The sequence below is a fragment of the Mytilus galloprovincialis genome, chromosome 9, assembly GCF_965363235.1.
Source record: "Mytilus galloprovincialis chromosome 9, xbMytGall1.hap1.1, whole genome shotgun sequence".
NCBI lineage: Eukaryota > Metazoa > Mollusca > Bivalvia > Mytilida > Mytilidae > Mytilus > Mytilus galloprovincialis.
Window position 1 is genome coordinate 66,812,587 of NC_134846.1, and position 26,594 is coordinate 66,839,180.

General features: G+C 31.7%; 1 protein-coding gene and 3 long non-coding RNA genes across 5 annotated transcripts in view; 2 read left to right on the forward strand and 2 right to left on the reverse strand.

Moving 5' to 3' along the window:
* The window catches only part of LOC143045708 (uncharacterized), a 47,491-nt gene extending 33,106 nt beyond the window's left edge, over positions 1–14,385 (reverse strand). For both annotated transcript variants that reach the window (XM_076218424.1, XM_076218423.1), the window contains exons 1-3: positions 14,351–14,385; positions 9,540–9,614; positions 8,917–9,066 (exon numbers count right to left, since the gene is read on the reverse strand). In XM_076218424.1, the coding sequence (XP_076074539.1) occupies positions 8,917–9,066; positions 9,540–9,614; positions 14,351–14,360 (235 nt within the window). In that variant the 5' untranslated portion in view covers positions 14,361–14,385. The remainder of the gene's footprint in view (positions 1–8,916; positions 9,067–9,539; positions 9,615–14,350) is intronic.
* Positions 4,608–7,546, reverse strand: LOC143045703 (uncharacterized). The gene is made up of 2 exons (XR_012968995.1): positions 7,407–7,546; positions 4,608–5,176 (listed from the first exon to the last, which is right to left on the reverse strand). It is a non-coding gene; the product is annotated as an uncharacterized LOC143045703 (long non-coding RNA).
* A 1,556-nt stretch (positions 14,386–15,941) lies between the features above and the next one.
* LOC143047026 (uncharacterized) lies at positions 15,942–19,237 on the forward strand. Its single transcript, XR_012969372.1, has 4 exons — positions 15,942–16,550; positions 17,167–17,217; positions 18,372–18,426; positions 18,987–19,237. It is a non-coding gene; the product is annotated as an uncharacterized LOC143047026 (long non-coding RNA).
* Positions 19,238–22,594: 3,357 nt separating this feature from the next.
* On the forward strand, positions 22,595–26,593 carry LOC143047027 (uncharacterized). Its single transcript, XR_012969373.1, has 4 exons — positions 22,595–23,173; positions 23,682–23,729; positions 23,936–23,997; positions 25,744–26,593. It is a non-coding gene; the product is annotated as an uncharacterized LOC143047027 (long non-coding RNA).
* The last annotated feature ends 1 nt before the right edge of the window (position 26,594 follows it).

Sequence of the window (26,594 nt, forward strand, 5' to 3'; positions counted from 1 at the left end):
TATGAAGGGCAATAACTCTCTTCAAGGGTGACTGGGTCAATTGAAAATTTTAGCTATTTTCACTTATTTGTAGCTTGTACTTTGCTAAACATTATTGCTGTTTTCACTTTATCTCTATCTATAATAATATTAAAGATATAAATAACCAAAACTCCAAAATTTTCTGAAAATTACCAATTCAAAGGCAGCAACCCAACAACGGGTTGCCTGATTGGTCTGAAATTTCAGGGCAGATAGACTTTGACCTAACAAACAAATTTATTCTCGTTGGATTTGCCTTAAATGCTTTGGTTTCTGAGATTTTAGCCAAAAACTGCATTTTACCCTATGTACTATTTTTAGTCATGTCGGCCATCTTGGTAAGCAGGTAGGGTCATCGGACACATTTTTTAAACTAGATACCCTAATGATGATTGTGGACCAGTTTGGTTTAATTTGTCTTCTTAGTTTCAGAGGAGAAGATTTTTGTACAAGATAACAAAAATTTACGAAAAATTTACAAAAATTGACTATAAAGGGCAATAACTCCTTAAGGGGTCAACTGACCATTTTGGTCATGTTGACTTTTTTGTAGATCTTACTTTGCTGAACATTATTGTTTTTAAAGTTTATCTCTATCTATAAAAATATTCAAGATAATAACCAAAAACGGCAAAATTTCTTTAAAATGACCAATTCTGAGGCAGCAACCCAACAACGGGTTGTCTGATTCATCTTAAAATTTAAGAGCAGATATATCTTCACCTGATAAACAAATTTACCCTTTGTCAGATTTGCTCTAAATGCTTTGGTTTCAGAGATATGAGCCAAAATCTACATTTTACCCCTATGTTCTATTTTTAGCCATGGTGGCCATCTTGGATGGTTGGCCGGGTCACCGGACACAATTTTTAAACTAGATACCCCAATGATGATTGTAACCAAGTTTGGTTGAAATTAGCCCAGTAGTTTCAGAGGAGAAGATTTTTGTAAAAGTTAACGACGGACGACGACGACGGACGACGGACGCCGGACGCCGGACGCCGGACGCCAAGTGATGAGAAAAGCTCACTTGGCCCTTCGGGCCAGGTGAGCTAAAAAAAGAATATATAAATACTGACAAAGTCACATGAATGACGTCGACGGTATTTGGTGCCGCTTCGCTCCCAAAACGCATTCTCATCTTACACAGTCGCCTCTTGGGTCCGTTCGTACCATATTTTGAATTCACTTAAATACCAGTTGAATTAATTGATGTCTTGGATATTTATTTTTGAAAATGTTTTGCCAATGACGCAATGATTAACTGTAAACAAATGATAGCGATGTAAACAACTTCATGTCATCGTACAGCTTTCAAAAACAGGCAAACTTGTGACCCGTATCAGAGACATATATGTGTATATATGTCTCTGACCGTATAGTATGGTTTAAAACATCGGGCGGGTTTGTTATCATGCTATAATCCGTTTGGCGTTTTATAACAGTTTGTTTCTGTCATAAATATATTTAAAACTTGAAATATCTTTATTTCCAAGTATTTTTAGGAGTTTATTCCCGAGTATGCGATATATTTTTCCATTGCAATATTTTGATAATTAGAGTTATACCAAAACAAATTTGAACATACCAATTTTCTAACAGACTTAATACTTAACATTTTCATTTAAAGATTTGTTTACCTGCACGAAAATCATCTGATAATTTTTCTCGTATCACAATTCCATGATTTCCGGAACACTAGACTAATTCCTATAATCTAAGAAATCGGGGCCAATGTTTTCTATTTTTATGATACTTTTCTATTACTTATTTTGTGAATTGTTATTTTGTTGACTTGCAATTATCTGTTGTATCTATCAATATGTCAACCGAGTTCATATTAAAAAAAAAGAAATATCAGCATTAAAACTAAAATAATTGAATCAGAGCACTGAATGTTATTAAAATAGACTAATGGATCCAGCAACGATCAATCGGGCGATCCAGCCATTTTAAAAGGGGGTTCCCAACCCAGGACAAAAAGGGAGTGTTCCAACTATATTTCCCCATTCAAAGGCATTGATCGTCCAAAAAAGGGGGGAACCGGGAACCCTCCCCCTGGATCCATCACTGTCAAAAGTAACCGGGACTGGCCTAGTATTCCGACCTTATATATCGGTCTATGATATAATTCCTAAATACTGCATGCTTTGCGGAGAACCGCAACAGTTTTGGTTTCACCATGTCGCGATTTTGCTAGGACATACATCCGCAGCGTGCCGGGCAGTCTCAAACACTACTAAAGACTTTATATATAAAAAAAATCTATACTACTACTAGGTTCAGGAAAAGTTTGGATTGTAATTTAAAAACTACGCCCTGTATACACAAGAACGCTATATTAGCCGGTGATGTTGGCAAACTTTAACTTCTATCTTAATTTTTGACATGCTTTTTTAAAAGGTAAGCTAATAAGGAAAGTTCTTGATTAAAACAAATGATCACAAATATAGTTGAGTGATGTCAATGCGGCAAAAAATGTGAATGACAATTTTGTTTGTGATCACTGATTTGATCTTACCGTGGCAAAGAAATGCATAACTAATCATCGATCTATGCATGCGTGATGATAAAAGGAGACAATGTTTTTTTTTATTTATAATATTGAATTTTAAATATGAACTTTGGTGGATATTTCTTTCATTGGCAATCATACCACATCTGCTTATTTTCTATCGTATGGTTAACATAGAAATATGACTAATCTGACATATGACCCTTTGATTATACAGAATGTTCAAACAGCTGGATGTATACATACGAAGCCTCGTAGGGTAAAAAAGGGGAATTTTGCCTATACATGCACCAAGCGTAATTGTCAATTCATTTTTTTTTATGGCAGTCCATATACCTAGCTCCCGTCTTACTTTGCATAACTTTCATAATTGATACTTATCTGCATGTTCTCATCCGTATTATGCTTGAAATACTTGCCAGTGATCATTCAGTATGCACAACTTTAATTTTCATTATGTGCAGTCATATAAAAAAATGTAATTTCTGGGACTTTTATTTGTTTGACTATGTGGTATATCAGTTTATAGTAATTGTTGAAGTCCGTACGGGGACATAATTGTTATCTTCTATGTTAATTGGTCTCTGGTGAAGAGTTGCCTCATAAACAATGATACCCCATCTTCCTATTTTATACCCTACGCAAGGAAGTGGTGCAGGGTATAACATTTTTGACCCATCCGTCCGTCCATCAGCCAGTCTATCAGTCCTGTTTCTTGTCATCACAACTCCTCTCAAACCACCCAACAAAATTTCATGAAACCTTTTTAGATAATAAGGACATACTATGCAGATGTGCATATCGACAGGAAATTACGATTCAAACTTTTTCTAGGAGTAACAAAATGTATGCCCCTTTGAACTTATTTGCTTCAATATATTACTGCAAGTTTGTCATCGCATCTCCTCTCAAACCGCACAATAGAATTTTATGAAACCTTTTTAGATAAGGACATACTATTTAGATATACATATTTTTTTCCTAGGAGTAAGGCCCCTTTGAACTTATTTGCTTCAATATACTACTGCAACAGTTTGTCATTGCATCTCCTCTCAAACCGCACAACAGAATTTCATAAAACCTTTTTAGATAATAAGGACATACTATGTAGATGTGCATATCGACAGGAAATTACAAATTATTTTTCTAGGAGTTACGCCTCTTTGAACTTATTTGCTGCAGTATACTACTGCAAACAGCTTGTCATCGAAACTCCTCTGAAATCACACAACAGAACTTCATGAAACTTTGTAGATAATAAGGACATACTATGTAGATGTGCATATCGACAGGAAATTATCGTGATTTAATTTTTTTCTGATACCATTTTTTTTTCTTAGTTATTTTATTTCTCTAGTGGCAATGTGGGGACTGACTGCCAAAGCGGGGCTGGCTTCATAATCCACTAATGAGCCCCCACCCTATGTCGGACTCTGTAACAATCATCCCATCAACCAAATATTTTGAAACATATTTAGAATTCAAGAAAAGACCATGAAAATGAGGTTAAGTTCAGATAAATCCTGCAAGACAGACATATTTGTTATTCATTTATTATTTTGTACATAAATCACCCATTAGTTTTCTCATTTGAAATGTTTTAAATTGTTCATTTGTCATTTCGAGACCTTTAAAACCAACTATGCAGAATATGTTTTACTCATTGTTGAAGTCCATATGGTGACCTACAGGTATAGTTATTTCTGTGTTATTTGGTCTCATTTACAATCATATCACATCCTCTTATTTGATATTTTAATTTGTTATAATACATTTAATAATCATTTTATACACCAAATATACATGAAGATGACCTATTGATTACACAATATTATATAGCATATTAAAAGAGGACTTACTGTTGACCAATGAACCATACAGATTATGTGGTCAATGACAATTGCCAGACAGAATTGTAAATTATTTCACGCAAATAGTTTATCTACTACATGTACCTATTAGTATTTATTATTTTTAAGTATATGTCCGACATGCTGACGACGGACAGTCAATGGTATATACCATAATATGTCCTGAAAATTGGCGTAAAAAAAAAAGCTCAACTAAATCAAATTTTTGAAACGTGATTGATTTTATTCCTCTAATATCTATGAGATCAAATTTATAAAACATCTATTAATATAATTAATTTCAATGTACTAGTATACATGTAAGAATTGTTGCCATTTATACATCATGTACATGTACAATAATTAGCTGATCAGCTCTATATTTTCATTATTTTTATTCTCCTTCACTGTTTTTTTTATAAGAGTAGACTCATATATATGATCTGTATTCATCATTGGGACAGGTAGCTATGTATATAGGTGAAGTAGGTCCTATTGATTTGATTTTTTAAAGGATTTTGACAGCACTAAAGCATATACATGTAGTTCCAATTTATAGTTGATCTTAGCTCCTTAAGTGGATTGTGGCAACACATATTGCATATATACATGTAGAATGTTGTTCTTAAGTTTCAGCACTTTACGCATAGTTTCCGGTTGCAAGACTAGAATATGATACTGGCTTCTCATGAAATTCTGTCAGTACTTTGCCAATAGTTTCCAAGTAAAGTTGAACATTCCAAGCTCACTCCTTCCATTTGCAATGTACATGTACAAATGTACTTGCAGCCTGAAATTAAATATCAGAGTAATTCTGTCAGAAAATCAACAATTATTGACATTCAAAAGCATATATAGATGTAGACTAGTTCATAATGGTAATGTGTCCATGGGACACAGATGAGCAGCCGCTTCCATATAAATAATGAAAAGAGTGACACCACCCAAATTTGTACTTGATCTGAGTGTTGCTGTAGTAAGCATTACATATAAGTTTCAGAACATTTGGATGAAGCAAACTGTTCATTATCACTGGACTAGTATATATTTGTTTAGGGGCCAGCTGAAGGACGCCTCCGGGTGCGGGAATTTCTCGCTACATTGAAGACCTGTTGGTGACCCTCTGCTGTTGTTTTTTATTTGGTCGGGTTGTTGTCTCTTTGACATATTCCCCATTTCCATTCTCAATTTTATTGTGTTAAAGAAAGGAACAAAATTTCAGCATTTTTTTTAATTTGTAAAGGGGCATAACTCTAGAAAAGTAAAAGCGACCCCACCAAAAATTCAAACTTCATGTGTGTTTGATGGTACAATGTAGTAAGCTTAAAGCATATATATATATATAGGCATTAATTGTGTATTAGTTTCATAACATTGGTAGAGGCAAACTGAAGTTGGAGAACAGAAACCAAATTTGGGAGGTACATGCAAGTTTGATAAGACTGACCATGCAAGGGTAACCTTAAAAGAACTAAAATGGTCTAAATTAATATGTGTTTATTTGATAATAGGTTCGTTTTCATATATTTTTGTTTTCCCTTAAGAACACATAAAATATTTTTTTATAATTTAATTTGGTTGAATATTATACAATTACTGTCTTTTGATGAGGTAAATATGCGGTTTTATTGACTTTTGAAAAAATGATATTCACTGAGGCCGAAGAAAATGTATCTAATGACAAACATATACCAATTTTTTTTTTTTTACATGAAACATTTTACCATAACGTTGCATGTAAAAGCGTGTGACGTTAAGCACAGTGAATAACACTTTCTCAGGTGAATATGCTTTTTTTATTCAAAATCCAATTCATATAGAGAAACCTACTAAAATAATACCAATATGGATAAACATGTATATCGAATTTCTGAACAGAAAATAATGAAAATGAGACACAAAAAAATATAACCAAAAAATAAACCTGTGATAATACTGCTTCTATTGGTACCAGGATGCTTAAAATCAATCCAAAATATTTTTTTTTGAAAAAATGTATACACCTACAGTTGTTAATGTCTGTGTCATTTTGGTCTTTTGTGGATAGTTGTCTCATTGGCAATCGTACCACATCTTCTTTTTTACATTATATACAATATATATGGACAGCTAATAATCTCAAGTGACAAATACTTATGGCCACATTCTGTACATGTTTAACCCTGATACTTCTATCATTTTTGTATACCTAACAGAATTAGGGGGGCGGGTTAATGGTAAACAAATTGTGATTGATAAAGATGAATCCCTCGATATTAGATGTACTGCCTCCTACTGTAGGGTTTATCATTTACAAATTAGGCCAATTATATCATATTCTCAAGAAAATAAACAAGTCAATCAAACCCTAGACCTTAATAGAGGGGTGGACAGGGGTAAGGAGACAGGGGAATGAGGGATCAGAGAAAAGGGGGTATCTTTGAAATATATTTTGTCTTGGGGCAAGGAGATGGAAGAATTGAAGTAAAAGGGGGGGGGGGATTTTAGAGTAAAATAGGAAGGGAGATATAGTTATGGTCAAGGAGTAGATACTGTCCCGATGGAAGTTATGGGGTACCCCACATACTCTGACGTCCAACGGCTGTTTTGCCAGACAAGCTGGGGCTAATCTCGGACTAATATGAACCTAACTTGGCTACGAAATTAGATATTAAAAATGATGATTAAAAAAGACTAATTCATTGACACTAACGGTCAACGGTAGCGTAAAAATGACAGTAGGCTAGATGTCATCCCTTCCTCTTCGGCCGTTTGCACACGGATATTTTGCAAAACTGGCCAGACATGTTTACAACTTGTCTGTAAAAGGTAAAATAAACACATAAATAACATACCAGCTGTAACGATCTATAATATTAAACATGGACCAGAAATTGAGCCCGTGCAAGGTTTCAGCCGCAGTGATTTTCAACAGTAGCGAGTATTTTGAGACAACCCCCAAGTGTGTATTTTTCGTTATACTGATAACATTTGGCTGCCTAATATATCGAAATCTATGTTTTCTTATGTAATAACCCTACCTTCATCGTCGTATATTCGCCACAATGTCTGTTATGCATGTACATGGTCGTATTCATCAATATAGTATGCTGCTCGGTAATGGCGACCTTGAAATTCCTCTGGTCCGATAATGGCACCAAATTAGAGGGAAGCAACTCGCGCCAGACAAAATTACCGTATTTCACCAAAATAATCAAAATTTCACTTTTTGATAACAAACAATAGTACGATAACCACATTTATATTCAGCCATCGTTTATTGATATAATTACAAACATTATTTTATTAAAGCCATCAATAAAGAATTCACAATTAAGTAATTAATGGAGTGCAATGAAATCAGACCTTATGGGGTAGAGGGGTTAAACAAAAGCTCGTAACTTTTTTAAAAGCCTGGTGACCCCCATTTTATTTTACCTTAAAGTGTTCGAAAAATTCATAGCTTTGACATATCTGTTTTTAAAAAAAATCTACCAGGGAAATTTTACGAAAAATCGATTAAACCAATATTTTTTGCCTTAAACTAAAATTAGAAAATGCAAAATTTAGACATAAATCTGAAAATAAAAGGATTTTTAAGTCAAAAACAACCAAGGAAAAGGTTTACATTTCAAATTCTAATGTTTTTTCACATAAAAATCATACTGACTTGGTTTTAAAAGTCTTTGAATTTGATGTAACGGTTATTGTTGGAAGGGTGGGCATGTTTGGAAATAGGGTCAAAATCGCACATTTCGGTTTAATTTGAGGAGAAAACGAGCCTGGTGACCCCCTTTTTTCTTTGCATTTTTGGATTCAGCATAAAAAAATCTACAGAATATGTGAAAATAAAAAAATTCTACCGGGGGTCACTATTGGGGTGAGCCACCTTAATTGAAAACTTGAATAATGATTTCAAACCAAACAAAGGATTAAAACAATCATTTAAAAAATTTATAATTAAAGCTTCTGATGATATACTGCCACTTAATATTCATTAGAAGAAACTATTCTGTGTACCTGTGTTTCTTAGAAATGGATTGATTTGTAATTTATAATCCAGTTGAAATTTCTGTGTATATTTGTTGTTAGGTATTTTATGAGAAGTTCTCAAAAACTGGCAAAAATTGTGTGAAAAGACTTCCTGAATTGAAGCTGAATCTTGTTGTGTACATTTTGTTTAAGTTAAAGTATTGATAAGTCCTAGTGAATCTCAATTCGTTCAATGCATTTTAACTTTTGACTCATTTGAAATCTCAGTTCAACAAGTTTATTATAGAATCCCCCTTGTAGTAAAAAAGAAACAAACCATAAGTGTGAAAGTACATTTTTACATCCTCTTCTATTTACATATCAAATATTCTAGTTGACTATTTTTTGTTGTTTATCAAAAAGAGTTTCCATTAGAAATACAGTGTAAATCAGTAGGTGTGTATAACAATTAACTTATTATTAAGTTAAATAATTTTGTCAAAACTTTTGAAGATAAATCCAGAAGAACACAGTTTTAGTGACAATCAAAGAATTAATCAAATACCAATAGGCAAATACCTGATAATTTCTCAAACAGTGATCCATCATCTGTTGCTATGGTGGTTCGATGACATTCATCACCCCTTGTGCTAAGTGATCTGTGATGTATGGTGTTTTCTATCAATTCTTGTATATCAGCAATCAGTCTGAAATCTTCTGGCATTTTACCTAGAAAAAGACTTGAAACTGAATATATATCTAACAATCTTACATTGTAGCTTTACATTAATGTATTTTAGTTTTGACGAATAAATATGTTAAATCCAAAGCATTTCCTTTAAAGTTATGAAAAACGTTTAAAACATCTACCCAATTGTCATCATTGTCTTTGAGTTAGTTTTACTCTAACAACACTATATAAAACTTTGAATTCATACAAAAATGCATATGCATTCATTTATATTCTGGATGCAGTAATGAGAGCTTTTAAAATAATACATTTTGTAATAACATTATAACATTAACTGCTTCACAAAAAATGCCTAACTTAAACAAGAGATAATTTACAATATAAACATGCAACTAATATTGTATGAATGCATGTCAACAGACAGAATTTACTGATGATATATTTTTTTAATCAATTTGAACAGTCTTACAGAACTTGTAATAAATAAATCATTAATACAAAGCTAACAAACCAGTAAATGACTTTATCAACTCAATGGTCTTTACTGCTTTCTCTTTTGTCCTGTTACTTGTATCTTGTTCAATTTCTGTCAATATAAATATATGAATTGAATAAACAAATTTCTGACAATAACATTATAACCACAGAAATGTCATGTCAGAGCACCTTAATTTTTACTCATCTTTTTTTCCATAATGATTATTATTTTTATGGGTACTTATAATTACATGGATTTCATTTTTGATAAGTCAAAATATGATTAACTAGACATACAACAAAATGTGGATAAAAGATGTGGTATGAGTGCCAATGAGACAACTCTCCATCTAAGTCACAATACGTAAAAAGCTAACCTTTATAGGTCAAAGTACAGCCTTAAAAACAGGGACTTGGCTCAAGTCAAACAGCAAGCTATAAAGGTTCCCAAACTAGTATGTATAAAACCATTCAAACAGACAACCAACCGTCTAGATCTTATTACATGTATCTATATAAAAATTGAGCATGTCTTTACAGCTATGAGTACTCGTGATCCTATATAATATTGTACTATTTACTTATATTTCATTTTACAAGTTTATTTGTTTCTGTTTATGATGTATTTAGACACAGAATCTGCTCATGGCTGAATGTGTACTAATTAAAACTTTGGTCTGGGAGGAGATGATACATTTATCAGTTGTAAGAAGCTTTGAACTAGCTTTCAGTCAAGGAGTACTCTTTTAATGGTGCTTCATGTCTATTGTTTTCTGTGCTTTGTAATGATCTATTAAGTAATGCCATTTGCAACTATTAAATTGAAAATTTGTTCTTATGTACATGTTGTGCTGTTACATCACTGACCAAGGTTAAGGAAAGGGATGAGCAGTACAAACATACATTTATATAACCCTCCTCATTCTGCTTTTTGTGTGTCCCAAGTTAGGTTGCATTTATTTTTATAGATCTGTGGTATTTGTTTTTCATGAAATGAATTGTTATAAACTATATAAAAGCTATATGATATTGGTTTTCCTCATGGTTGAAGGCTGTATAGTGAGCTCAAGATAAGGTTACATACATGTATATCCACATATTATGGACTCTGATGGAAACTTGTTACATTGACAATCATACCACATCCCCTTATCTAATATACAAATGTATATACATGTACATGTATACATAACTCATGAACTCAAGGTTGTACCCGTTTTGGAACACAAATACTACAGAAGTTGTATATTTCTAATTTTTGTTAAGTATTTATTTACTTAAATGATGTCAGTTAGCTATATATAGGGGTAATACTTTTGTAAGTCATTTCTATTTATTTGAAGATGCAAGCTATATTTACTTGTTTAAGTATATTTGCAAGATTTTTATTTTCTATATAAAGTTTGAATTATCTCCCCTTAATCATCTGGTTTTCTAATAAATTTTCAAAAAGAGTCCAATCTTTTACCTTTAGAACCAAACAATTTACAAAGAAGTCTATTCAGCACAGAGGTAAAGTAAGGCTTCCAAAATTTGCTACCTACTGGGCTTGTAAACGAGCAGTTATTTGTCCATGAAACATGTGAAATGATGCATAGTAAAGACAGCTTTTGATGACAGACAATTAAACACTCCAGTAGAGCAATGTACAAATGTGTACTCAGCAGAAATTCAAGAAAAGAAGGATTTAGCTGTTAGAATGTCTAAAAATGGAACTTTTCCTCCAAAATAATTTACCTACATATACACCAGTAAATATATGACCATCGTATAAGTTTTTCCCCTGTCAGACTGGATGTATGATATCTGTATAAATTTATAGCCGGCGGGATATGGCAAGATGAAAATGAAACATGTCCCCACATTGTACGCTAGCTTATATTTGGGATTATATTCTTCTGTGTTCCCACAGAGATTAGATTGGGTCTTCTTTGAATGTACCATTGAAAGGAACATCCTGAATTGGTCCCAGTTTAGAACTTAATTATAAGCTGGAATGGAAACCAAAGAGTTCATGGGGGGAATATTTGCTGCGTATTGGGGTTCATTTTTCATGTGATCTCTCTATTTAGCATTTAACGTAGAGGACTGTAGCTTTCATTGCCTACCAGTGAAGCGCAGATTCTGCGGTTTGTAGGTTCATTTTGCCATATCTTGTCTGCACAAAAAATTTAATACTGTAGCCATATCATTCCAAATTCTTTGTTGATTACATTATATATTTATCTTTAAAAACAAAAGGAGCCAGATATATACATTTCACACATACTATTATGGTACGAGAAAGGGTTTGATCGCACATGAGACATAATTAAGAAGAAAGCAAAAATTGGTTGATCTCCCATGAGACATGTATATAATATGAAGTAGTTCTGATCTTTGATTGATCAATAATTTGTTTCCCCACAGTTTGTGAACGTGATCTCTTCTTACATTTTTATAAAATAAGATGAGTAGTCTTTCCTAGCAATTTTAATAAAATTATCTTGATTTATGAGTACTTTGAAAAGGTATGATTTCATGGTATGACACCTCTAAAAACAATAATTTGGAATTGGAAATTTTATATCCAAAGCTTTACTGCTTAACTCAATGTACATGTATCATTTGAAGAATGCTTTTAATTTACATTAACATTTAATTTGATTATACTGTACAAATGTACATCCTTTAGGTAAAAATCCTTTATTGTTAATTTATAATTAGGGGGCAGCTGAACCTGCACCCAAGTGCAGAAATTTCTTACTACATTAAAGACATATTGGTGGCCTTACACATTCCTCTTTTCCATTCTCTTTTCACATTACACTTAAAATAATATGGGTATTGTAAATTTTGTGGTATTTCTACCAACCAATTAACAAAAACATGGTTATCTGACTTTCTGAAAAAATATTCAAGAAAAGTTCAGGAAAAGAACAATAACTCTAAAATTAAATATAAGGGTCTAGAAAGGGGGTCCTAAAATTTTGTAATCTTGAAATTTTTAGGGCATTTTTCTTTAGAAAATTTTAAGTTAATTTATCAATTCTCATGACATTTTTAATTTTTCTCTATTTATTATTTTTCTGCCATTATTCTGTTATCCGAACATACGGGCATTTTTAAAATCAGTTTTCTCCCTTTCTTAGTAACGCCGATTTCCGTTGATAAGGCGGTGAAACATTGTTAGTATGGTTATCGTGTTAATAAAATTTCATCGTGAATTAATGTGTATTTTTTTTCGTGTACTTGTTGTGATGTAGGTTTGTTAAAATCGTAACTTGAAAAGCTGAAATAAGTATTAATCTTTAACACTAAAAATGCAGCTAGCCTACAAATTTCCGCTTTAAAATTCAATTCTTTCACTCTCTTGTATATATAGATCTTGAGAGAAGCTAGATACATCACGTAAGACAAGTATCTTATTTTTAGCGTGTTTAACATGCAGAGAGTTCTATTTCAGTCAGTGTGTGCTGGTACGTGAAAATTCTTGTTTTCCAACGTAACTGTTTATAGCCGGTCAGTAATGGTGGCGTTGCATCAATTTTTCTACAATTTCTGTATCAAATTAATTAATCGGTCAAAATATGACACTTTATTGAAAATTCATTACAAGTAAACGTTTTTAAAGGTTCACTCTAAATGTACAATAAATATACAAGTAATTGTATAAACGGCTTGCCTTGTACACAGACTATCCGGAATTTGAAAGATATGTAATTACCAAAGTTTCGAAATATTTATAAAATGACATATAATACTATATAAAATATAAAGTTTATTTTAATCTGGGACATCATATGGTTAGAGTAACAGTCCCAGGTTTTGATAAAATTTGAATCAGATTAATTCAATTTTCGATAAATATAAAAATATACATATGCATCGACTTCATCAGTGCTTCATTCATAAACGTAAGTAAAAATTATTAATCAAAATTAAAATAGTTAATTCAGATTGACAATTGACAAAGATAAAAGATTTTTTTTTTTATCTTTTTCACACCTTGTCACCTGATAACAAATGTTTATTACCAATTAACAGGCTCTATTATTTCAAATACCCCTCGGATATAGGATGATCAGCGTATCGATGGAAAAGCGTCACCTACAGTGATGCCCGGATGCTGTATCTAAGTGCTGCTACGTCACGCCGGATAACAGAATTTTGTAAATTTTATACAGATCCTCATTATTAACACAATTAAGAACCCCTTAATAGTTTTACAGTATATTCATATATAATATTGTCATTTTTGTATTAAACAACTTGCAGATGCATTTTATTTTGAGTGTATTTTTACAAACTGAATTGAAAGGTACACTGAAATCAATTTGTTTACCATGTTTACTGGTTAAAATTTCATGTGTATTAACTTCTATTAAAGTATGTGTCATAGACATACTACCGGTAACATGAAAATAAAGTTTGTGCTTGGGGGAAAAGGAGCCTAAAAAAATAAATAATATTATCTGTTAATAACTCCCAAATTATTAAATAACAAATATAAACACAGGAACCCTTAGTCAAGTTACTGCACAAAGAATATGTGAATTGTGGATGATACTAGTTTGTATCTAAGTATTGTTCAGCTGAAATAATTGCTTAAATTAAGCATGTGTAGGGACTGTGTATAATTTAGATAATTTAAGCATGGGAACAGTATTTTTCGGCTTTTATCGCTAGTAAGTTGGTGGTTTTCAATCATTTGCATTCATAAAACACATTAAAGTCTTAATGGCATTTGATGCATACAAGTCATATGAACCATATGCGTATCTTTAACCGCATAGAATCTCGTAATAAGATGTATATAATGATAAATAGGGGTAACACTATGTTTCGAAAAAAAGAATAACAAACCAGACGCCATTTTCTATGGGAAATTTTGTGATAAATACAAGTACCAACAAATAAATTTAGCATCATCAACAACGGCCAGATACAACCTAGGACCATAAATGATAAAGGGTTTTAAAGACGAATTAATGGTGTTTTTGATTTTGTATATAAATAAGTCTAGGGCTCTATTCTATGTTTAATACCAGTAAATAAAATATAATTCTGAAATAGCAGTATAATTTCATGAAAATGCACTTTTGATGTATTATTTATAACCATTTTGAATGATAAAACGAAGATAAATTTTATTTCAACTCTTGCCTCGGACTGTCATAAAAATGATTTGTATTTAGGGAAGTTACAAACAATTTAATTTCATCATCAACAACCAAATACAATGAAATTATATCGGTTTTCACCACCTATTGTTTAATAAAAAAACAAAAACACTTTTGTTTGGCTAGTCAAGCATTAGAGCTTAAACAATGTACTTGTCACCTACTAAATTAAATATGATCATACGTTTAAATGAAATTAAATACATTGGCATACATAAACACGTACATGTGACTTGGTAAGTAAACAGCTATCATATAAAATATTTAATTCATATTTTCTTTAGCTCGATGCATCCCTCCAGTTTGATCAGAAACAACTTTACTTATTCCAATTTTCCTGAATAGATTTTAAGTTAAGACAGGAATGTTTGAAAAATATAGAAATGCACGTATTCACACCTTTAATCATTACTGTGGTGATTTGTTATGTATTCATATTTTATTTGCTAGCTTATACAACCACAAGTAAAATATCAAAGAAAATATTTAAGAAAAGTTTTATTTATTACAGGGAAGGTCCGATAGCTCAAAAGTCCAACATTCTAGTTGTAAAACACTTGTTGCTCCAATAGTCCATTAGACGACAATTCACAATTCAAAAGTCCGACCCTCAATTTTATCACAAAATCGACAGTCCACTAGTTCGATAACCAATTTGTCTGTTTTACATAAGATGTTAAAAAATATGATCAAAAGTGTGTGTGTAACTAAAAAGTAGAACATTCCCGTTCATTAGACACCCATAGCCCCAACAGTCTATTGTTCATAAATTTGAAATGATGTGACATTGTCGGTAGAAGAACATTCCAAACATATAATTGTAAATTATGATATGTCGATTTGCCTGCAATTTTCAGAGGTAAATATGAAACATTTCAAATAAACTTTTGGAAGTGAATGTCGAAATGATGTGACATTGTCGATCGGTAGAAGAACATTCCAAACATATAATTGTAAATTATGATATGTCGATTTGCCTGCAATTTTCAGAGGTAAATATGAAACATTTCAAATAAACTTTTGGAAGTGAATGTCGGTCGGACAAATTCATCGAAGCAAAAAATAAATGAGAATGGAAAGTATTTTAAAAAGAGACAATATCCCGACCAAAGGGCAGAACACAACCGAAGGCCACAAATGGGTCTTCAACATATATATATAGCGAGAAAATCCCGCATCTTGAGGCAGGCTTTAGCTGGTCCCTCTTCTATGCAACGCCCTTCATATTGTTATGTTGTAATACACATATGTTTTGATTTTTTTATAGAATGAAGATTTTTTTTTTGTAAAAAATGGAATATGCCCACTACAAACGGATGCAGAAATTGTTTCAGTTATGTGGAAAGCCAGCCTTACTGAAAATATTAGACGAATATCTAAAAGAAAATATGTTATCGTTTTCGGTTTTACTTGATCGTCACAAACACCGTGTTCTACACTTATACAGACTGCCGGGTGCTTGTTGTCCAAATGCTATCAACTGCAAGAGCCCAGAGAAGCTTCCTCTTGTCAGAAGTCAATGGCTTATATTGTACGACGACACAAAAAATCCACATTGTAACAAAGTCACGTGCGTGTGTAATGTTATAACGAACCATGTTCGTGCATCTTATTTAGACTTTTACATACTTTCTTTATTGATGGTGACTTTCGTTGCCGGTAATTCAGACGTTATGCCCAGTATACGAGGTCTTCATCGAGAATGTAGACTCTGTGAATTTATGAGACCTAAAAAGATAAGCAACGAAGCGTTTGAAACTAAATGGAAAAATGCGTCAGAATACCTTCGTAAACTTGGCGTTACTAAAAAACAGATTGAAGAGGTGAGAACAATGCCAGTAGAAGATATACCGGAATATGAGCAACCTGAAACATGTCAAGTGGTATTGTTTTTTTATTTCTTAGATTAACTACATGCCAATGATAAATACTTTCTTAAGGATTTCTTATCCAAACTATTCAGCACTTATTACTTCATTAAATAAAAATGCATCAGATTCTATTGAAAATACTGGTCGTTACCAGTCGTAAAACAAATAGACCAGCTTTAATGCACTCAATACATCGTCACCAAAAGAAACCTTTCGTGTCAGAACTCATTTGTGTATGATAACAACTGATAATGGACAATTGAGAACTCTTTCTTCAAATTTGAATATTATGCATTGAATTGCATAAAATTAAGTACACAAAACTGTTGATGTTATGTCACATATACACCATAATGAGCGGCCTTTCTCTGAAAATGAAGAATCTACAGTGCTGAGTTTAAAAAAAAATCATTCATATTTCCATTTTGAAAAGTTTTAACATAGTCTGCAATCAAAAAAATGGCAACTTAATTTAACCGGAAGCTTTTCTAACGTTATTAACAGAATCTCATGAAATATTAAAATTGTTTTTAGGGTGTGCACATACTTTTCCGATTTAAGTTTGTATACTGTACCGATTTTTTAATGCTTTTCATGGTTTAAAGGTATTGTTTTGTTTTTATTTCAGAAATGGAGACACCGCTTTCTCAAATGTAGAATAGTAGCCTATATACTGGCTGTATCCTTTATGGTTTTTGCATTTGTACGTCAAAGCTTTCTATTCTACTCAGACAAAACTAATATCCGTAAATCTTATTCACTGAAACAGAATCTCATATAAAAGACATAAGACCTGGTTTATTTCTTAAAACATACAATAACAATTAAGTTAAATATGCAGAAGACCCATACAATAAATATAAATAGTTATCAAGGTCAAGTGTTTAACCTTCAGCAGACGATTTAATTATCAAATATAGTGATTACTTTGTTTAGACTGTCACACTCAGAGGACATATAAAAGCTTAAAATAACTCTAAATGATCAAAATATTACATGGACAGGTTTGAAAGTCAAGTTGAAGAAAGATTTGTATAGTCTATCTCCAAAATTGAAAAAAAAATGAATTAATACATTCTCTGGACATCCTACTCATCTATTCTTTTACCCTCTTCAGTTTTCTTAATTATAGAATTTGTATGATTTTCCAAATGTAAAGAATCACAATCAATATTATTTCCGATTGAGACACGTGTCAATTTAGGTCATGACACAAATCAATTAACCATTCTTAAAGTAGGAGAAACTGTCTACATTTTATAGTTTATTTGACTTTAAAGTGTCTATTCAGTGGTTGCTATCTCCATGGTATACTTGTTTTGTTTGATTAGATTGAACTTAATAAGGCTGTTATATTTTGTTCTGTCTAATTTTGTATTCTATGGCCTATATATAACGTAAAGAAGTGGGGTTGTTGCCTATCGTACAGTGATATAGGAATGTTTTCTTTCTCTGATCCGCACAGTTAAATAGCAATAGTACAGAAATAGTAACGTATTCTCCTGTTTAGATTTTTTGAAAAACAGCTATACGATAATTCCATCAGAAAAGTTAATAACAATTTTACACAATATCATATGTATAACTTACTATAAGTATTGGTTTTATTAATTTTTGAAGGATGTTTGATGTCTTTTTGTGCTGAACATCCTTGATTTTTGTTCTTTTGATGGAGAGTTGTCTTGTTGAAAACATCCCAATTTTCATATTACATAACATTAACATTATAACATTATAGCAGTACAGCAAACATAAAATTATAGTTTAAGAAATAAAATGCATACAATGTAAAAAGAACCGACGTCACAACTTCCTGAACTTTAATACTTACAGACATTAGTTATTATTGGAGTTCCACTAGGTATTGGACTGGCTGTCGCTCTAACATGTAAGTTTACATACAATGTAAAAAATGTCACGGAATGAAAGCTATGTGTTATTAAATTGTTGTACAGCAGTTGGACATTTTAATTTTGAGCGTAAATAAAACTGTTATTTTTTATTCTGTTTTGTGTTTGAAGTTTTGAAATTTTTTTTCAGAATTACGTTGACTATAAATGTTGCATTATATGCCTCAAAAATGTATTTCCCTCCGTTTAGTTCATCATTTTGGTTATAGTATTCAATTTTGAAATCGCATTATTTTCAGGTTTTCAAATAAAGATTATAAAATGCTTACATCTCATTGATATGAATGATTTGAGGATACCATTTGACATTCTGAAATGTTCCGAAAACAAGATCGTCATATTCCCCTATATTATTATATTGAGGAAATATCATAGTTCCAGTAAATAAACTGTTTGAAATTAGCCGCTGATTCGTTATGTTTTTGAATGCGTACTGTAATAACATTTCTAATTTTAAATGCAATGTTTCTCTCATTTCTTGATTTATTTTTCATGGGTAAAAACGTATTTAATATTTTATTTTAATTTACCCTTTAAGGAAAAAGAGAGAGAACAATGACTAACAAACAAAAAAGAAACAGTGAACTAGTTTATCTAATTCTTCATGAGGAACACGACTGATTAGATCATGGATGATTTAGAAAAATGCATTCTTTCTTATTGCTTTTATTAACGGTATATGCAGCTTAAAACAATATGATGTGGTAAATGCAGTTTTATGTATATAATTCAGAATTTATTTTATAAATACATTGTAATATTTAATAAAGGCAACAGTAGTTTACCGCTGTTCATTAGTCATAAATCGATTAAACGAAAATAAATCAAGATCGAACACACAAAAAAAAAAAAACACAAAAAACCCGAGGGAACGCACATCAACTATAAAAGTAAAAAAAAAGGAACATCAGAAAGACTAAACGGCTACAAAAACCAACGCCAATATACATAATCAGTTTAATTGAGGTGTAGTTAATTTATGTATCATTGTAATTTTGTTTTGTTTCTTTTGTTACCTATTCTGACATCGGACTCTAACTTCGTTTGAACTGATTTTTACTGTGAGTATTGTTGTGTGTTTGTTTCTTCAATATAGATGAGGGGTAGGAGGACGGTGGAAACCTCAAAAACCATTTTTAACTCAGCCGCATTTTTGCGCCAGTCCCAAGTCAGGAGCCTTTGGCCTTTGTTAGTCATACATGATGTTTAATTTAGTTTCTTGTGTATATTTCGGAATTAAGTATGACGTCCATTATCACTGAACTAGTATACATTTTTTTTTCACCCCTAGTTTTTTGGTGGGGTTCGTGTTGTTTATTTTTAGTTTTCTATGTTGTGTCGTGTGTGCTGTTGTTTGTTTGTCTTTTTCATTTCTAACCATGGCGTTGTCAGTTTGTTTTAGATTTATGAGTTTGACTGTCCCTTTGGTATATTTCGTCCCTCTTTTGTTTAGGGGCCAGCTGAAGCACGCCCCCAGGAGCGGGATTTCCTCGCTGCATTGAAGAACCATTGGTGGCTTTCGGCTGTTGTCTGCTCTTTGGTTGAGTTTGTGTCTTTTTATCTTTGATACATTCCCATTTCTATTCTCAATTTTATAGAAACGCAATCTTTTCATTACAGTATAAAAAAAAAGAACACGTACAATTTATCTTGAGAAGATGGTAAGAAAACACAAGAATCTTTTAAAAATTGCAGGTGCTAAATTTAACTTCAGAATGATAACATCACATTTTAATTGAATTTGCATTTTTCCGAATGATAGGGTTTTAGCTGCTGCATCATAAGTGAAAGAAGGTGAATAGACATTTCAGATTGGTTGTATAATATAAACACAGTGGCCCATTTTACGCATCTACTTATGCGATGCTGGTTGAAAGAACTTGTTAAGGAGTAATCGATATAAATGTTTTGCATATAAATAAAAGCAACAGTAGTATACCGCTGTTAGAAAGTCATAAATCGACTGAGAGAAAACAAATCCGGGTTACAAAGTAAAACTGAGGTAAACACAAACTATAAGAGGAAAACAAGAAACAGAAACAGAAACACTGAAATGCAACACACAAAAAAAAAACCGACAATGTAGCACACACAGAAACGAACTATAAAATAACAACTGTTGTAATAGACTAAATTAACGTGTAACTATTTCTTGGTTAGATTTTAATGAAAAAGTCTCCGAGTAATAATGTTATTTTACAAAAAGAGACAAAGAGATACACACTTAGATTTAATCGTACTCAACAATCAAGTGTGATTCTTGACCTGTCTACCCACCAGATACCGAATTTAAAAAGAGTGAAAAACACCAAAAAATGACACACACTTAGATTTAATCGTACTCAACAATCACGTGTGATTCTTGACCTGTCTACCCACATTGACCCACCAGATACCGAATTTAAAAAGAGTGAAAAACACCAAAAAATTATATAATGCCAGTCACCACAGCATTAGAGGGGTCTTCCACAAAATATGATATGAGCTGTGGACTTTTGTTATTTCAGTTGGAGCTTAATAAATGATACGTCTTTAAAACTGTTTTATTATAAAAATTGACATTCGAATTTCAGAACGAAAATAATGTCCACAGACACTTAAATCAATTACATTTTTTTTAGCATTTAAGTTTCATTTTCATTTTCTCTTGAAATACAAATTATACTCTCCAAACTTGTATAAGTCATTTTTTAACAAACTTGTCTTACATATTTATTTAAAAAAAATTGAAATGTTTAAGAAACTAAGGTTACACCCAACTCCCTGTGGCGAAGAGGACCTTATATGGATTTGGTTATACCATGGAAGTATTATATTGATATCAATATAATACTTCCATGGTTATACAATGACGTTACTTTTGGTTATAAAGCTCCTGAAGTATTTTGGTATTTTGGCATTCGGCTTTAGATCGTTTCAGATAAAATAAACCAAGTATAAGGGCTTTGGACGCACCAAATTAATAAAAAGGTGATATTTCCGATTTAAAAAAAAACCCACATTTATAAGAAGTTGAATTAAAACAGTTATTGCAATTCCCTTCGGGGTGGAGCTTTTTCTCGATTCAAAATTCACATAACACTAAATGGGCTATCTCAATTTGTTGGACGCGTGCCGGATCAATGCGCTACTTAAAAGTCATCATTAGTGTATAACATTTTTATGTTTTGTTTTCAACATCATTTCAATAATTGAAAATAGCTAATAATATTAAGTAAAACAGTATTAGCAATAACCCTCATTGTAATATAAATACAAAGTATACAATTTTTAAAGAAATCGTATCTGTAAAAAATAATTTACTGTATTTGTATGTCTGATTCAATCTATATGTACGAATTATTTAGTATTGTTTTAACAACAATGTATGTTAAACGTTCTGTTTCGCAAAGCACAAAAGATATTTTATCTTCAAAACCATTGAAATAAATATGACATGATTGTCGAGGTCACGCTAAATTTATAACACACTTATTTTACGGTAAGTTTCAGTTTTAAAGTTAATAAGTTAACTTTTCATTTATCACTCTTTTTTTATTGTATCAGTGTTCAAAAAGTAAGAAGTCAAGCAACTTTATCCACGAGTCGTTAAAACGATTTATATGAAATTGGTCTATCCATTACCTATAAGACACTTTGGACATCAAACGTAATTTGAAAGTACATACTGTAAAAAGTGCTACCACAGGAAGGGGACAAATCTGTTAAAGTCTTTCACTATCCAATGATGTAATGTATTGATATCTATTATAATAAATAAAGAGCTGTGAAATGAGTGACAATCAGACAACTACCATTCAAAGTATATACATGTATGTACAACCCATCCAAAATTGTTTTATTTATCTATGTACAGTAGCAAATGGGGGAAACTTTTCATAAAATGTTATATTCAATATCCTATTACTGATTGATTTTGACTCTTCTAAAATTTCGACCGAATTTTTTCAAGGCATTTAACGCCAATAAGTTCGATTTGATGGTATACTGAAAGTTTCAACTAATATGCTGCCTTGACAGTAATCTATTTTTTGAAAGATGAAGAATTACTTTGGCTACCTTGATCACCAACGAGGATGAAGAATATCTTAATAGATCAAAACTCTAACAAATTTAAATTCTCTAATATTTTTACAGTGAAAAAGAATGCTTACAGATACAGAGTACTACGAGCGACTTCGGCTTCTGTTAGAGAGAGTTGTTTTACCATTTTGTAAAAGATTACTCAATAATTACTTACAATCACAATACCTGACGCTGTTTACATTTTTGGACAGAAACAAGCATAGGATAATGCATTGTTTCCGCCATGATGCTTATTGCTGCTTCCAGAACAAATACAAATGTGTTTTAAATGAGACACAGACATTAAGTGAACGTGCGTGGGGTCGAATCTTTATGGAAGTCAAGACAAAAAAGTGTATTAAAGATGGTTGTATTTGTCATGTGTTAACAAAGAGTCGTCGAATGCCAAAATTCGACGTCGAAATCTTAACGTTTTTAATACGCGAATTCAATATTATAGAATACAAAAAATTTCCCGCTTTAAAAGAACTCGAAAAATTCAGTGAATATATCCACGAATTAGAAAATACAAGAGTAAAAAAAGACGAGTATCTAAAAAATTGGAATACGGTTACAAATAGTTTATTAGTTCTTGGTTTAGAATCAACAGCAATAGATGAAGTAAAACGGACAATCCCATCACCTATTCCAGTAAAGCAAGTAGGTATACACCATATATTAAGATAATTACGTTCTTAAATTCATTATTCATGATGAAGTTTTTGAATATCCTGCTTAAAAGAGTACTGAAACATTCCGGCTTCTCTTGTCTGTATCTTTATAAGGAAAAGGCCGGAGACATAGGAGCTAATCGATTGATGTGGATAAAGCTTTCAATTTGTTTCTACTATTTTTTTAATTTAAATCTCGAGTGATTCCAAAAAGAACCGTATATAATTCCAATAAAAAGTAATTTTTTATCATATTGTTTACTGTGGCTTTTCTTAGATTATATTCAGTACCTGTTGGTAAATAGAATTAAAAATAGCCAGTGCCCGATTATCATTGTAAGAAATGTCGAGTGATATATTATTGTGATCGTGTATATATTAAAAGAACATTTTATAATATAAAACGTGTTATCATTGCTTTTTTGTTTTTATTTCCCCGAATAATTTCTATTTTTCTAATTAGATATTCACTAAGTAATCTTTATTTTCATTAACAGGACAGTATAATTGGACCTCTCTGTAGAGTTTTAATGATGGGATGTGTGGTATCCTTAATATAAAAAACTCTTAATATGAATATAAAACACACAACGTGAAATATCTTGCTATTTAAATGTTACTTTAGAAACAGTTGAAATTTTTAGAGGTGTCCCAAAAAGCAAGATTAGTTACTTAATTGAGCACAGAATTGAAAACTTTGAACCATTTATGATTGATTTTGACAATTTATAATTCCTTAAATTATCTAAAGATATTAATAATTCTGGGAATTCCCATAGGAGGAGCAGTAGGATTGGCACTAGCTCTGTCATGGTGAGTAGATATAAGAAGATGTGGTATGAGTGCCAACGAGACAACTCTCCACCCATGTCACAATTTGTATACGTAAACCATTATAGGCCAAAGTAAGGTTTTCACCAAACAGCAAGGTATAAAGGGCCCTAAAATGTCTAGTGTAAAACCATTCAAACTGGAAAACCAACGGTCTAATCTATGTAAAAAAAAAAGAAACAATAAACACTTATAAACTGCATTAACAAACGAAAAAACTCTGAATATCAGGTACCTGACTTTAGACAGGTGCAATCAAATGCAGCGGATTTGAACATTTTGTCTGTCGACAACCTTAACCCTAACATGAGACAGTGCAACAATACGACAAAAAAGTACACACTATAAAACATTGATTGAAAAAAGACAGAAGTCACCCAAGTATGAGTAATAACATGTTTTAGACAAAAATTAGTTCATGCAAGCCAAACAGTATGAAATAAATTAAACAACAGGTCAATTACGGACCACCCAAAAAGAGCTTGTTGAGGAGGATCTTGAACGTGCAAAGAGTGGTGTTCTTCCTGAACAGAGGACCTTAGATTAAACTTTCCCACCAGACGGACATGTTTGACATACTATTATGTAGACTAGTCCTTAGTATAAATAAAGTTAACAAGACTGAAATCGACGAAAACAATTTCAATATTGTGCTCTATTCAATAGATAACGTTGTTGCTGTGAAGAAGGAAAAAAAGTTGTCAGAGAAATTAAAACCTGCAAAAAGAAGGGGGTTGGTTTCAAAGTGGTGTTGACGGTCTGTGCCTTGGATTTTATAATGTTATTTATGAATATCAACGTAAGAAAACTTGCGAGCTTTTGAAAAATTTAACATTCTTTATAAAGGCAATAAGCAGTTACAAAGCATTAGAGTATTGACTGAAAGGACCAAATCTGTCAAGTTCACATAAGACTATCGGATTTGCAACCATAGAAGGAGTAAAGCTGTCAATAAGACCATGCATTGAAAACACGATATGTATTTTTCTTGTTTCATAAACTTCCTATACAATCGAGAGTTGTTTTACATGACTTTTAGTGTTTTTGTTTGGGTTCTGGTATTGAAATTTTGGAGCAGACATCAACTAAATTATTCTAAATTTTCTACCAAATCTTTGTTAGGTGTTTTGATTATCATTTTAGTGTGGGTTAACATGGATTCATTTGGAGAATTTTACTTTGACTATCCTATACTGGGTATAGTAAGTACATTGTGCAGATCTATACTTTGCGTCTTTCCCATATGTTTTTGTTATTTGTTTTGTTTGGTAGCGATCTGATCAGTGAAGCAGATATTTTAAGCATGTTCATTGGTGTTTTGTGGGACTGGAGTATAAATAAAGGAATTGTATTTCTTTTCTTAGAGTTCGTTTTTTTTTGGTTATATTTTTTAGTTGTTTCATATTTTTCAAACCATGACCTTTTATAGCTTACTGTAGTGTATGTTTTGTTTTTGCGCAATATTGAAGACAACAATGTGACACGTAATTGTTATATTTTTTTTCTCTCATTAAAAATTATACCAGATCTTCTTAAAATTGACATTCTTCGAACCCGAAGATGATTTTTCTGCGAAGGAGAATACAAATTATACTGAATATAGTTATATTATTTTTTGCTTTATAATACAATAGAAAAGCAATTATAAATGAACTATAGCTGAATTGAAATGTAATTTATAATGTTGTTCTGTTAACTTTCAGGTAAGAATATTGTTTCTAATTTCAGATGCTGTAAAGGTTATTTTTGCTACTAGCTTTTTTTTTAAATTTGGTGCTAATTCCGTCATGGACAATTTGCAGAGAACACATCATTCAGAATTTATCATAAAATACTGATGAATAGCTCAGATGGAGTTGAAAAAAATCTACGTCCTTCTTTAAAAACTAGTGTTCTGTATATCAAATTTAACTACAGATAGAATGAATAAGTCGTAGTCTCTAATTTTGTACTTGTTTGGCTTTATAAATATTTTGATTTGAGCGTCACTGATGAGTCTTATGTTGACGAAACTACAATCCTGGTACCTTTGATAACTAATTATATTTGATGCGTTTCCATCAGTTTTAGTTTGTATATCGGATTTGTTTTTTCTCTATCGATTTATGAATTTCGAACAGCGGTATACTACTGTTGTCTTTATTTATGTATCTTGAAGGAAGAAACAAATCATACATTGTGAAAATTTAACTATTCAGATTTTAACAAAAAGATATCTGAAATCGACATTATCAAGATACTTGATTTTTACCCACAATTTAGATAATGCTTTTTTCAATAGACAGTATGGTATTAATAAAATTAACGGAACCAATTTTCTTGCACCAGATGCGCATTTCGACAATACATGTCTCTTCAGTGATGCTTGTGGCCAAAATATTTGAAATCCAAAGCTTATATAAAAGATGAAGAGCTATAATCCAAACAGTCAAAAAAGCATAGCCAAATCCGTGAAAGGAATCAGAGCTTTGCATGAGGGAGATACATTCCTTAATTTATAATAATATTAATTGATGATTACATTTCATTGGAATAATCAACACTGACTATGTAAGTCTCAACTTTTACAATGAGCTAAT